At 41.3% G+C, this 13,255-nt stretch overlaps 1 protein-coding gene across 2 annotated transcripts in view; it reads right to left on the bottom strand.

Moving 5' to 3' along the window:
* Positions 1–246: 246 nt before the first annotated feature.
* TBC1D13 (TBC1 domain family member 13) overlaps positions 247–13,255 on the bottom strand; it is a 21,316-nt gene continuing 8,307 nt past the window's right edge. Inside the window, exons 8-12 of one of the 2 annotated variants that reach the window (XM_044664017.1) lie at positions 10,980–11,190; positions 9,408–9,571; positions 8,271–8,431; positions 7,864–7,921; positions 247–3,524 (exon numbers count right to left, since the gene is read on the bottom strand). In XM_044664017.1, the coding sequence (XP_044519952.1) occupies positions 3,459–3,524; positions 7,864–7,921; positions 8,271–8,431; positions 9,408–9,571; positions 10,980–11,190 (660 nt within the window). In that variant the 3' untranslated portion in view covers positions 247–3,458. The remainder of the gene's footprint in view (positions 3,525–7,863; positions 7,922–8,270; positions 8,432–9,407; positions 9,572–10,979; positions 11,191–13,255) is intronic. The other variant, XM_044664018.1, reaches the window with a different exon arrangement.

Below are 13,255 nucleotides of genomic sequence, written 5' to 3' on the forward strand. Positions count from 1 at the left end.
TAAGATTGACAACAGAATATACTAGTTTTGAAGGTACTATTTTCCCTTCTTTGGGTCTTGGTTTCCCCCTCTATTAAAAAAAAAGTGGAGGGGGGGATGGACTAGATGTTCCCAAAGTTTGGGACATCTCTAATGTTTTGTGGAATCTTGATATTCCCAACTCCTTTTCACAACAGTTCTTTGACTTCATCATAGGATTTTCTATTAAAGGGCTTTTTTCAACACAACTCAATCATACCAAAAAGGTCCATTGCAAAGGAAAGACACATGATTTATTAAGACAAGTTGTCATGAACAGCAATGATTAACAAAAAAAAAAAATTTAAAAGAAAAAAATTCTGAGCAATCCAAAGAAATGCCTACTGGATACCATGCACAAAAACCTAAATAAAGTCTGAGGTGTGGGCTGGGGCCTTAGGTCCAACTCTTGAGGTTCTCCAATAGAGATTTGCCTCTAGCCATCCAATGCTACAGGTACCAGCCTTTAGGAGACCACTGACTTGGGACCCAGGCCTGTAGACCCTGACCACTTTCACTGAATCCACCATTTGAATCTGGGGGCTTAAGCAAAGGGAAGGAAATCCAGATCTCCAACAAACTAGACAAATGGTCTAGACTCTAGACATTTCCCTTAAATCTATCATGGCTTGATTCACTGCTAACACAGAATCCTCCCTACAATCCCAGCCTTCCTTGCATGGTCAAAAAAGCATCAGGACAATACAGTAGGCTTCTGGGGTGATCATGTCCCATCTTCATTACAGGGTTATATATAGCACAGTATAGGCCCGGAGAAGGCAAGAAGGGAATGTATCTGAGCTTATCTGGGCAGTCTTGGCTGGACTCCTGAGCCAAAGCCCTCAGGCCTTAAAAATACTGAGGTACAATCCTGGTACTGTAAGGTAAAACAGAGAATATTTTTCCAGCCTTGGGTCCTTGATAGAAGAGGGGGAAAAAACCAGCCAGAGAAGGGATCAACTACTCTTAATATTCCATGAGAAAAGTCTGAATAGGAAAACATGCCCCAGCCTCATCCCACTTTCTTCTGAAAGAGTCATCCAGGAGGAAAATAAAAGAATGTAAGTGCCTCCTAGCCCTGTGAATGGAAAGAAATCTCTAATTGTTCCCAGGTCCTTTCTCAAGCCCTACCCCTTAAAAGTGTCTGAGATTATAGATATAACCTAAAGCTGGGGGTGGGTGGGAGGTGAACAATATCTTCTTTAAGCAGTTCCCTGCTCAAGCTGTCTCTTTATTGCCCTAGAGTACCACATACTCCACATCTCCAATCAGAAGGAGTTAAAAGGAATCACCCTAGACTGAGCAAGTACCATCAGGTGGTGAGCCAGCCTAAAAGGAAAGAAATCATCTATATTATTTTTTTCTCTAACCCCTCCTTTTCAGAGCCAAGCCTATAATAGTGGCAGATAGAAACTATAATTAAAATGCTACAGAAATAAAGGTGGAAGGGTGGTGCTGGAATATCCAGGTGACTTTGATAAATCATAAGGACCACACATTCATTTTTACCACTAAATTTGCCCATCTGTAATAAATAATGGAGTTTTAATAAATAGTAAAATTTCCCAAATACTGTTAGGGCTTAGAAAGGTGAGAGTAGGAGATAGAAGCTTATGAAGAAGACCTTGGCAGAAATGGAATGAGGAGCTTGGTCTAATAACTAGGACCAGTAAAAGAAATGGTCTCCTTATCAGGAACATGGCAAGATTCAAGCCTGGGAAACACCTAAGAAGGTACATGTAAGGGAAAAGGCCTAAAGAGTCAGATCCAAGATCCTAGATCCTGATCATGCTGGATGACATATAGTAAGAAGAAAAAGAAACCAATTAAACCCTGAAGCCCTCCCTATAATACCTTGTTTCTTTTATCTTCTCCTAATATTATATTGTACACACATGCTCCAAAGGGAAATAACATGCTTTTGAACAAAGTCATACACTCGCTTACTGCTATATCAAGGGGTGACGTTGCTTCCAAAGGGGCCAGGTTAAAGCCAGCTGGCCAGCAAACCTTTGAAGGATTCTCTTGTACCAATGGAGTGCTGGCTTGTTCCCTAAGCAGATAGATTTTTTTGTACTAGCTCATTTGGGTTCTTTAGTCCTCAGTATTAGCATCAGGAAGTTGTTTTAGAGATAAGCTCCACTACAAATTACAGTAAGTGCCTGTGCAACAACTGTCCCCAGGGGGAACATCTTATTGATCTCCGTTTTTTCATTATTTGATACCTGTCCCCAAATCAATATAAGCTAATAATTCTAAGCCACTTTCCTATTATAAGTACACTCATTTCCAGTTAAAACCTTGGATTTGAACTAAAGAAAAAGTTCCTAGGTTCCTGCCTCCCACCTCCAGACCCTTTCCAGGCAAGTGGTACTATTCCAGGGTTCTGAATACAGAGACCTAACAGAAGAGGCAACAAAAGTTTTGTGAGTAATATTCAGCTCAAAATAGGGCAAAACTTAGTGACTTTGGGATTCCAAGACAGATTTCTTTTAATTGGACAGTGAGGAACTAGGGGTCTACCAAACTCAAAAAATACTGTTGGCCTGCCAAAACATAGTGAGCAGAGGTCTGAAGGTGAGAGAATTGGGGATGGAAGAGACATCAAAGTTCCTGAACCACTGTGGACATACAAGCAAGGTCTAAGCTCCCTAGTACTGGCACTATTTTTGGCTTCCTGGAAATGGGGTTTTAGTGTCATCAGGTGATTCACTACTTGGAAATTCTATTCAACTAACTCTTTTGATCAAATTGGTGGGGAAAATAGCCCTGAAATATGGTAAAACAGGAGGGTGAAAGGGAAGAGAGAAACTCTGAAAGAGAAGTTCCTCTATCAGCCTCTTGGTTCTTTCTAGAATTACTTTTTTTCAGGGAAGGAGCCAGAGCACTTGCTAGGAAGAGAATGAAGAGTCTCTGGACAATTCTTTTACTTCTCCATCCATACCACAGAGATAAGGTGAAGCAGATCCAAAAGCAGGAAAAGCAGTAGTTGCAATCTTCAGCAGCAGGACTGAGAAAAGGATAGGGAGGTAGAGATATGAAGGGTCAACCTCCAAGCACCCCACTCACCCAACAGGAACTTCCCATAGAATGTGAGTCTATCTTGAAATGAATTGGAGGAAAGTGCTACTAGGGTGTCAAGTGTATAAGGGGGTACGGAGCCTGAGAAGGGAATGGGAGACAGTAGCCAGATAATGAAGAACCAAACTTGGAAAAAAAAATACAATTATAAAAGAATAGAGCTGCTTTGGAGGTGTTGACTAGGTCATGTGGATGTGAGACACGTGGAGAAGAGTATTCAATCAGCTTGAACTCTACTGCTCCAACAGCTCCAGGCAGAGAGAAGGCTTCTGGGAGTCTCCAAGGGCTGACACAGACTCAGCCCTGACCACAGGGCCTTTCCTAAGGTAGTTGGAGTCCTGGACCTCCTTGCTATAGGCTTACTTCGAGTCCTGGAGCTCCTTGGCTTTCTGTAGGATGTGGTGAACATCTGTGATGGGGTAATCCTGGAGAAGAATGAAAATAACAGAGGTTTGTACATGAATGCATCCTTATCATCAGCAAAGAATTCAAGGGCTAGGGGAAGCTGCTACTGCCACAGAAACAAGGAAAGACCCTTATTCCTTGCAGCCCATAACTCAGAAGAGCTCTAGCTTCTTTAGGTACCTCATCTAATTTCATTTCCACACTACGCGGACCTTGTTTGCACCTCCATTCCACAGGTGAAGAAGCTGATGTCCTCTGAAATCAAACCTTTATGTATATTTTTAAACCCTTATCTTCCAGCTTAGAATCAATATCGTGTATTAGTTCTAAGGCAGAAGAGTGGTAAGGGCTAGGCAATGAGTTAAGCCCAGGGTCATACAACAGGAAGTATCTGAGGCCAACTTTGAACCCAGAACCTCCCTTCTCTAGGCCTAGCTCTCAGTCCACTAAACTACCTAGCAGTGGCCCCTTTATGTCCTTTTTCTGTGCATAAGACCAATAGAGGAAAGATCAGAGAGAGAGGTTCACTCTGTAATGTAAATGAACCTGATCTTAGCCTCTTTTCCGTCACTATGATGGCACTATTCTCTATATCTCTCTTTTCCCCAGTCTCTGTGGCTTCAAATGATGAGCCCTGTATGTACAATATGTAAATACATACATACATATAGACGTATGTAAATACATGCATACATACATATATACAAATATATGTATGTACATACTGTAACATTCATTCATTTTTTAAGAAGACTAATGACATCATTCCATGACATCTTGACTTCTGCATGAATTAGATTTAAGTGAGGCAGAAATTTCATAAAGTCAGCAGCCTTCTCGCTTCTGGTCATCCAAATCCAGTGGCAGGACAAAAGTCAGGATTACTAGTGATGGTCTGGGACGCAGTGGATGGACCTTGGTTTCTTCAATCTCTGACCAGCCCTAGGCGCTCCACAGCTCCTGCTTTAGTTGACTTTTGGCCATCAGAATGAATTGTTCTCATTGGACCATTCTACCAGGAAAAGTCTTCATGGATTTGAGGTAGACACTACCTAACTCACCAACAGGATGGTGGCCCATTATTTCCCCATAACTTGGTTTAGCCCATTTGGCAAGATGGTTTGCCCCAGTGTGGCCACCATAAATGGTACAGCTCCTTAGAGTCACAGGTGAATTAGATATGTACGGTACAACAAATGATCTGGTGCTGGTGGTCCAGTTGTGTCTGACTCTTTGTGACCCTCTTTTGGAGAATTTTCTTGGCAAAGATATGGAATGGTTTGCCATTTCCTTCTCTAGATCATTTTACAGATGAGGAACTGGAGCAAATAGGATTAAGTGATTTTCCCAGGGTCACATAGCTAATAAGTGTCTGAAGATGGATTTGAACTCAGGAAGATGAATCTTCCTGATTCCCAGGCCAGTGCTCTATCCACTATACCACCTAGATACCCCACCAATTGATGTATAATAGGACCTTTTCAAAAAGGGTCAGAAATGAATTGCCAATATACCCAATCAAGATCAAAAAAGTTATGGGGGTAAGAGAGGAATACATGACCACACTTAAGAAATTTATAAACAGAATGTAACCCAAGTAGCTGACCAACAACCCTTGTCCATGGCTACTTTAGTACACCTGGCAATCTATCAATGGTCATCCATGTTTTAGCACATAGTATGAATCTGACAAGGCAAGCTAGGTGGTATAGTGCATAAGACAATTGCATTTGGAGGCAGAAAGTTTAAATACTGCTTCAGACATCAACTGGGAAAGTCAGGAAGGAGAAAGACACCACCATTACCACCACCACCAGGAGGGTGCCCAACCCCCTTGCCTATCCTTAGGCTGGTCATAGAACTCATGGGATGGAGGAAGAGCCAAAATAGGAAAAAATTACTTCTAATACCAGGAACATCCTGCTCTATATTAAGATGATATGTTTTTTGTTTAAAAAAAACAAAACAAAACAAAAAAAAAACCACAAAACCCTTACCTTCTGACTTAGACCCAATATAAGAATTGGTTCCAAGGCAGAAGAGTAGTAAGAACTAGGCAATGGGGGTTAAGTGACTTGTGCAGGGTCACACAGCTAGGAAATGCCTGATGCCAGATTTGAACCTAGGGCCTCTTGCCTTCAGACCTGGCACTCTTATCTACTGTTATCCCTACCTAGTTATCTCTCTCTTTCCCTCTTGATGAGACTGAGGACCAGGTTTTACTATCTGTCCTGCCCCTATAACCTGTAGTCCCTAGACAATGTCATGGACCTGCTCATTTAACCTAAGGACCTCTGGGCCTTGCCATTGAGCCCTTAGGCTTTTCAGGTCTTTCAGCCACCCTGCAGCTGAATTTTCTTTTATGTGCTGTTCCTCTGAATAAGAATTTTCTGAATAAAAAGTTTCCTGAGAACTGAGATTCCCTTGCTTTTTCTGTTTCTGTCCTGAGTGCTGGGAAAGTCAGGAAGGAGAAAGACACCACCATTACCACCACCACCAGGAGGGTGCCCAACCCCCTTGCCTATCCTTAGGCTGAGTACTGTGCTTAGCACAGTATTTGGCACACAGCCAAGTGATGAATAAATGCTTTTGTATTCATTCAACCTGAGCAAGTCTTTAACTTATCTCAGCCTCGGTTTCCTCATCTGTAAACTGGGAATAATAACAGTACCCACCTCCTAGCTTTGTTGTGAAGATCAAAAGAAGAAATATAAAGTACTTGGAAAATTTAAAGTGCCATATGAATGTTAGTCATCATTGCTCCCTTTGTCATCCCCTTTCTTTCACATCTTTCACATATTTTTAATCCCTCCCCTTCTGCTTCATCTCCTACTGCCTACAAATATTCTCTTGTCTCTCTTATCCTGAAAAAAAAAACCCTCACTTGATACCTTGCATTCCTGCTATCCTTCATTTCTTCTTTTTACATTTTAAAATCCTTACCTTCTGTCTTAGAATTGATACTAAGTATCAGTTCCAAGGCAGAAGAGTGCTAAGAGTTAAGCAATTGGGGTTAAGTGACTTGCCCAGGGTCACAGAGCTAGGAAGTATCTGAGGCCACATATGAATTCAGGACCTCCCATCCCCAGACCTGGCACTCTATTTACTGAGGCACCTACCTGTTCCATCCTATACCTCTTCTACCCTTTGTAGCTAAAAGCTATCAAAAAGGCTATCTAAAATAGATGCCTCCATTTTCTTTCCACTCACTCTCTTCTTAACCCCTTTAATCTATTTCTGATCTTATTCCACTGAAACTACTCTCTCCAAAGTTACTAATGATCTCTCAGCTGCCAAATCCAATGGCTTTTTCTCAGGCCTTATTTTCCTTGACTCACTGTAGCCTCTGACACTGTTGCCTCTCTCCTTGACACTTTCTTCTCTCTAGCTTTTCGGGATGGTTTCCTGGTTCTTTATCTTTCTTTTGCTGGTTCCTCATCCAGACCAAGCCCTTGGACTATAGGTGTCCCTTGGGGGGTTCTGGGCTGGGCCCTCTTCTCCCTCTATACTACTTTAGTTAGTGATCTCATCAGCTCCCATGGATTTAATTTCCATCTCTATGCTGATAATTCTCAAATCTATTGATCCTGCTCACTGATTCCAGTTCTTTCTCTCTGTGCATTATTTATTAATCCTGCATATAGCTTGCTTTGTATATATTTGCTTGCATGCTGTCTCTTCCATTAGATTATAAGCTCCTTGAAGGCAGAGGCTGTTTTTGGCTTCTTTTTGTACTCCTACCACTTAGCACAGTGCATTTGGGACATCTGTTGTTCAGTCATTTCAGTTGTGTCTAACCCTTTATGAGTCTATTTGAGGTCTTCTTGGCAAAGATACTGGAGTGGTTTGCCATTTTCTTCTCCACTTCATTTGATAGATGAAGAAACTAAGGCAAACAGGGTTAAGTGACTTGCCCAGAATCACATAGCTAAAGTGTCTGAGGCCAGATTTAAATTCAGGTCCTCTATCCATTGCACCACCTAGCTACCATCAAATTATATATTTATATATCTATTTTCACATATATGCATGTATGTTGTTAAGTGACTCTCCCAGGGTTCCACAAATATTAAGTGTTTTCTTGACTCCAGATCTTCTAGACTACAAGCCCAGGTCTCTAGCCACTGTGCTACCACCTAATGACCTATAATTTGCATTGTACAGAAAATTGTGTTTGAATAGACTTCAGAGAAGGAAAACATGCTGAGGGAAGGTAAAAATAAATAAAAAGAAAGTAAATATGATGATTAAGTTATTTACATAGGGTCACAGAGCTAATAGTGGAGTAAAGAGTCTTTAGAAGGGAGAGTTCAACTATATTTGTTGGCCATATCAGCCTAATTTTCCCTAGGCCCTTACCTGAAGCAGCCTCATGTTCAAGGTGAAGTCCCCTCCCAATAACTGCTCCCGGATCAATCTAAAGAAAACAAGTTCCAAAACAACTTGAACCTTCAAATTTTAAAAGAAGAGACCCTGGACTATGGACAACTATCACTAAGAGACTAAGACAGTCCAGATGTCCCTGAGAAAACATCCTGCTTGACCAATTATCTATTCCTTCTACCACTAATGAGGATTTTGTGGAATGTTCTCCTAAACAATCCCAATATCAAATAAATGGAGTGGTTTCTCTACCCAAAAACCCCATTCTGGCCAAATGGGTGAATTTTTTATTCCTTCTTCTGACACTCCTCCTAATCCCATCCCATGGCCTCTCCCTGACTGCTCAGTGGAAAGAGGGCATTCCTGATTCACAGGAGACTCACACCAACATGGCACAGCAGACAAGGAGGAGGAAGTCGAATCGGTTGTCATCAGCGAAGAGGGTATCCCAGATTCGGATGACATCAGGAAGCAAGAACTCCTGGGACAGCAACAGTGTTAGCCATCGAAAAGCAAAGAATTGTGGCTTGATGTTTTGCTCTTGCTGTGGGTTATATAGGAAGGCAATTTGGGGTTAGAACAGGAATCTCTAGGCAACTGGTTCTTCCAATATCCTTTTCCAATCAAGGGCTTATTTTAACTAGATCTCAACTGAGCATCTATTTGTAAATCATATTTTGGATTATCAGTTCTCAGAACAGATAATAAGTCAGCTAGTCAACAAACATTTATTAATTATTAGTATTAGTATGTGCCAGGCACAGGGCTAAAAAGTGTCAGTACAAAGAAAGGCAAAAACATGGTCCTTCACCTCAAGAAACTCATACTCTACTGGGAAAGACATCATGTAATAATGTATGTATAAGACATATACTGGATAGATGAAAAGTAATTCCAGAGGAAAGGCATTGCAAGGGTTGGGAAGTAGGAGGTAAGGAGAAAGAGAAGAAAGAAAAAGTGGAGGAAAAGAAATGGAAAGGCCTCCTGAAGGTGGGATTTGAGCTGAGTTTTGAAAGAAGCCATCAAGTAGAGATGAAGAAAAAGAGCATTCTAAGCATGGTCGGGTGATTAAATTAAAATTAAAAAGCAGAGCTGGGAAATTAAGTGTTATGTGTAAAGAATAGCAAGAAAGCCAATGTTTACGGATTATAGAATATTTGAGGGGAGTAAAGTATAAGAAGACTGGTAGGAAGAAGAGAAAGAAGAAAGGTAGGAAAAAGCCAGGTTGTGAAGGGCTTTAAATGCCAGGGGATTTCATATTTGTTCCTGAAAGCATTAGGGAACGACTAAAGTTTATTGAATAGGGGATGAAATGGTCAGACCTACACTTTAAGAGACTCCCTTTGGAAACAAAGAGAAGGATAAACTGGAGCAGGAAGAGACTCGATGTAGGAAAACCAACCAAAAGCCCTAAAATGCCATGATCTGCCAAGTTCCCCCTTAGTCCCCAGCCTACACATAGATCAACACTGATAACTACAAGGACAAAATCAAATGGCCTGTCAGAGGGCCTTTCTCACCAGCTTCAAGTAGAGTTCTACATCCTTCTCCTTTAGGGTAGAGTACACCTTTTCCATCTTGTAGGTGATGCCACACTGGGAGTCATCCAGGCTCTTGATGAAGTTGTCCCGGATCTCAGACATCAGGTTGGTGAAGCAGAAAAATGTATCTGCCTCAGCATGCTCTGGAAGAGACCCGAGGGGCTGGGGCTGGGGGCTTCAACCGGCACAGAGAAAGAGCAAGGAAGCAGTTATACTTCTTCCCCACCACACTCCTCCGGTTTGGCTAGGGCACCCACCTAGAATCCTTTCCTCTTTCTTGACTCTGTCAAGACAAATCTTACCCATTCTTTGTAGCCTCACTCAATTCTTTTCTCTGTGAAATCTTTCTTGACTGCTCCAGACCACAGGGATTCTACACTCCTCTACGTGCCTAGCTATGTCCTAATATGTATAAAATAAATGATTGTGTACTGCCAAATATTTTTAACTCTGTGGGGGTGGTTCTTGGTATGTGTTTTTTTAAGAACCCTTACTTTCTGTACTAGTAACAACTCTAAGACAGAAGGGTATGGGCTAGACAACTGGGGTTAAGTGACTTGCCCAGGATCACACAACTGGGAGGTGTCTGAGGCCACATTTGAACCCAGATCCTCCCAACTCCAGGTCTGATGCTTCATCCACTGAACCACCTAGCTGCCCCTCTTGGTGTTTTTAAGACTACTATTCTTATTTAAAAAGTTCACATGTAGGTTTTCTTTCCCTTAAACTAAGCTTCTTGAAGGTTGAGACTTTGTCTCTATCACCTATTGTACTATCCTAGGCACAATAATAATAATACCTTACATTAGTATAGCACTTTAAGATATTTTTAAAGCAATTTCACAAGCAATAAGTTCTTTGTTCTACTCTTAGGAACTAAATGGCACTACAGCTATTTGCTGGATAAGCTACAGAACAGACTATGCTTTATTTATTCTTCTTTAGACCAAAGCAGAGCACAATGCATGCCCAGAGTAGACTTTTCATAAATGGTTGCTGAATGAATATATTTTATCTCCTTGATCTTCACAACACTTCAACAGAATCAGCACTGATTAAGCATCAGCTATTTACCATGATCCCGAGAGGCAAACAGAGCAGGAATTGCTAAGAGTGCAAGAAAAAGAGCACTGGACCAGGGGCTCTGGGCTCTTGCCCCAGCTTGCCCATCAACAATGAGCCACAGGACAGGAGAGAGGTCATTTGACTTTTAGGCCCTGATCAGCACAATAAGGGAGGTCAGACCTAATGGTCTGAGGTCCCTTCCAACAATAACATCCATATTCCTATTGATTAGATAGAAATTGAGAAAGATAGAAGTTATGGTTACTGGCAAAACCAGGATTAGAATCCAAATACCTCCTATCTCCTGAGTCAAATGCTCTTTCTACTACATAATAATGCTTCCCCATAAAAAAATTTTTTCCCCCTCAATTTTCACTTGATTTGATTTCCCCATTTCCCTGAAACAGAAGAGGACATAGGGGAAGTAGGGGCCCTAGAGGCAGAAGTAGGAACTTGATGAGGATGAATCATCCTTGAGTCTCTCACCTTTCCATTCACTATTGGGATCAGTGGCAAAGGTGTAGTAGAGAGGCCCCACGATTTCATTCATGCCCTGGACATAAGCGATGCCTGGGTTCAGTTTGGCATAGATGAAGAGAATGCGCTCCACCACTTCCCAATGAGCTTCGCAACCATTGGGCAGCACTTCATACTCACTTAATGAATTTGGGGCTGGGCTCTTATGAGGTGAGCTCATCTGCAGGGAAAGGAACTTCATATTAAATAAAACCCTCTAGAAACATAAGTCCAACCAAGGGAATGACAGCTATGTGCAATGGAGATATGTGTGGCTTAGAATAAAGGTGTCAAACACGCAGCCTGTGGGCCACATGAGGCTGGAAGCAACACTGTTCAGGGTGGCCCAAATCAGATTAAAATGTAACTGGGGAGCCACTGGGTGGCTCAGTGAATAAGAGAGCCAGGCCTGGAAATGGGAGGTCCTGGGTTCAAATCTGACCTCAGATACTTCCTAACTGTGTGACCCTGGGCAAGTCATTTAAACCCCATTGCCTAGCCCTTATCACTCTTCTACTTTAGAACCAATATACGGTATTGATTTTAAGATGGAAGGTAAGGTTGTTTAGTTTTTTTTTTAATGTAACTGGGAAAGATTTGACAAGTAAAAATACAATAAAGCAGAGATTACATTTTAAAACTAAAGGAATATGCTTCCCCCATACCCCCAAAAGGATCCCAATGGATGGATTAGTGGTTCCATAACTTTTTTTTTTTTAATCCTTCCCTTCCCTCTGAGAATCAATATTATGTATTGGTTCTGAGGCAGAAGAGTGGTAGAGGTTAGGCAATGGGGGTTAAATGACTCACCCAGGGTCATACACAGGTAGGAATTGTCTGGGGCCAAGTTCCATATCTATTTGAGTTTGACACCACTGCAAAGCCCCTGCATTGCAGTGAGAGAAGCAGAGAAAAGTTCAGTGCAAGAGGTTAAGGAAAAAGTAAGGTCCTAATCTAATACTGCATTGGTTCCTCTATTAATCTTGAGTCTTGTAAAACTCAAAGGCTATGATGAAGCTAAACTGACTCCCACTGGTAAAAAGGGGTACTCCTCAGGGAAATATCAAGAGATGAAAACCAACTATCCACTTCCAGCCACCAGAAGATCAGCAGCCAAAGGCAAAGGCTATTCAAAAAGTTAAGTTTACAAGGTTATTTCCTAGTATATATACTCCCTTATAGTGAAATATTTTCCTGGGTCAAACAATATTTGGCTAGACATCTATGGCACCCTTGTAATGGAACAGAGATTAACTGCAACTTTCTAAGATATTTGGCATAGACCATTAGAAATGGTCAAATGTTTCTTTTTCTTACTATATGCTCTAGTCCCTATATTTGAATACCTGTAACTACCAATGACTGTCAAAATAAAGTTTTGTATGTATGCATATATGTATGTATACTCACATACATTAACTGCAACTCTCCTAGAGTCATAGATGCCAGAAAGTGTGGCCTACACTTTGATTTTTAAAGTCAAAAAAGCTTCTACTGCAGAAATTCAACACTAACTTGTTGATACTTAGGAAGAGAATGTTTTTAGTCAGAAAAGGAAGTATATAAAAAAATGACATGAATAGACTTGGGAAAGAAGTCAGAAGCCCAGTGTTTCTGGGGGGGGGAAATGACAAGACCAACAAAGTTTGACTTAAGAACACTACAATTTACCTATTTCCTGAAGTTTGCCCCATGCAAAAAAAAGTTGGAATACCCTGGGACATCATCAGAACAGCAGCACTAAGCTCTGTGTATGTGTGTTTTTTAAACCTTTACCTTTTTTTTTGTTTCAATTCTAAGACAGAAGAGTGGCAAGGGCTCAGCAATTGGGGTTAAGTGACTTGCCCAGGGTTACACAGCTAGGAAGTATCTGAGGTCAGATTTGAACCCAGGTCCTCCTGACTCCAGATCTAGCACTCTATCCTCTGAGCTACCTAGCTCACTAAGTACCACTAAGCTATTAATAAAGCTCTTGCAATGCTCACTTATTTTGTAATAGAAGTAATTTCTTAAAAATATATTGGGGGGGGCAGCTGGGTAGCTCAGTGGATTGAGAGTCAGGCCTAGAGATGGGAGGTCCTAGGTTCAAATCTGACTTCAGACACTTCCCAGCTGTGTGACCCTGGGCAAGTCACTTGACCCCCATTGCCTACCCTTACCACTCTTCTGCCTTGGAGCCAATAACACATTATTGATTCTAAGACAGAAGGTAAGGGTTTTATTTTTAAAAAAAAATACATTTTATA

Source organism: Gracilinanus agilis, chromosome 2, assembly GCF_016433145.1.
Source record: "Gracilinanus agilis isolate LMUSP501 chromosome 2, AgileGrace, whole genome shotgun sequence".
Classification (NCBI taxonomy): Eukaryota; Metazoa; Chordata; class Mammalia; order Didelphimorphia; family Didelphidae; genus Gracilinanus; species Gracilinanus agilis.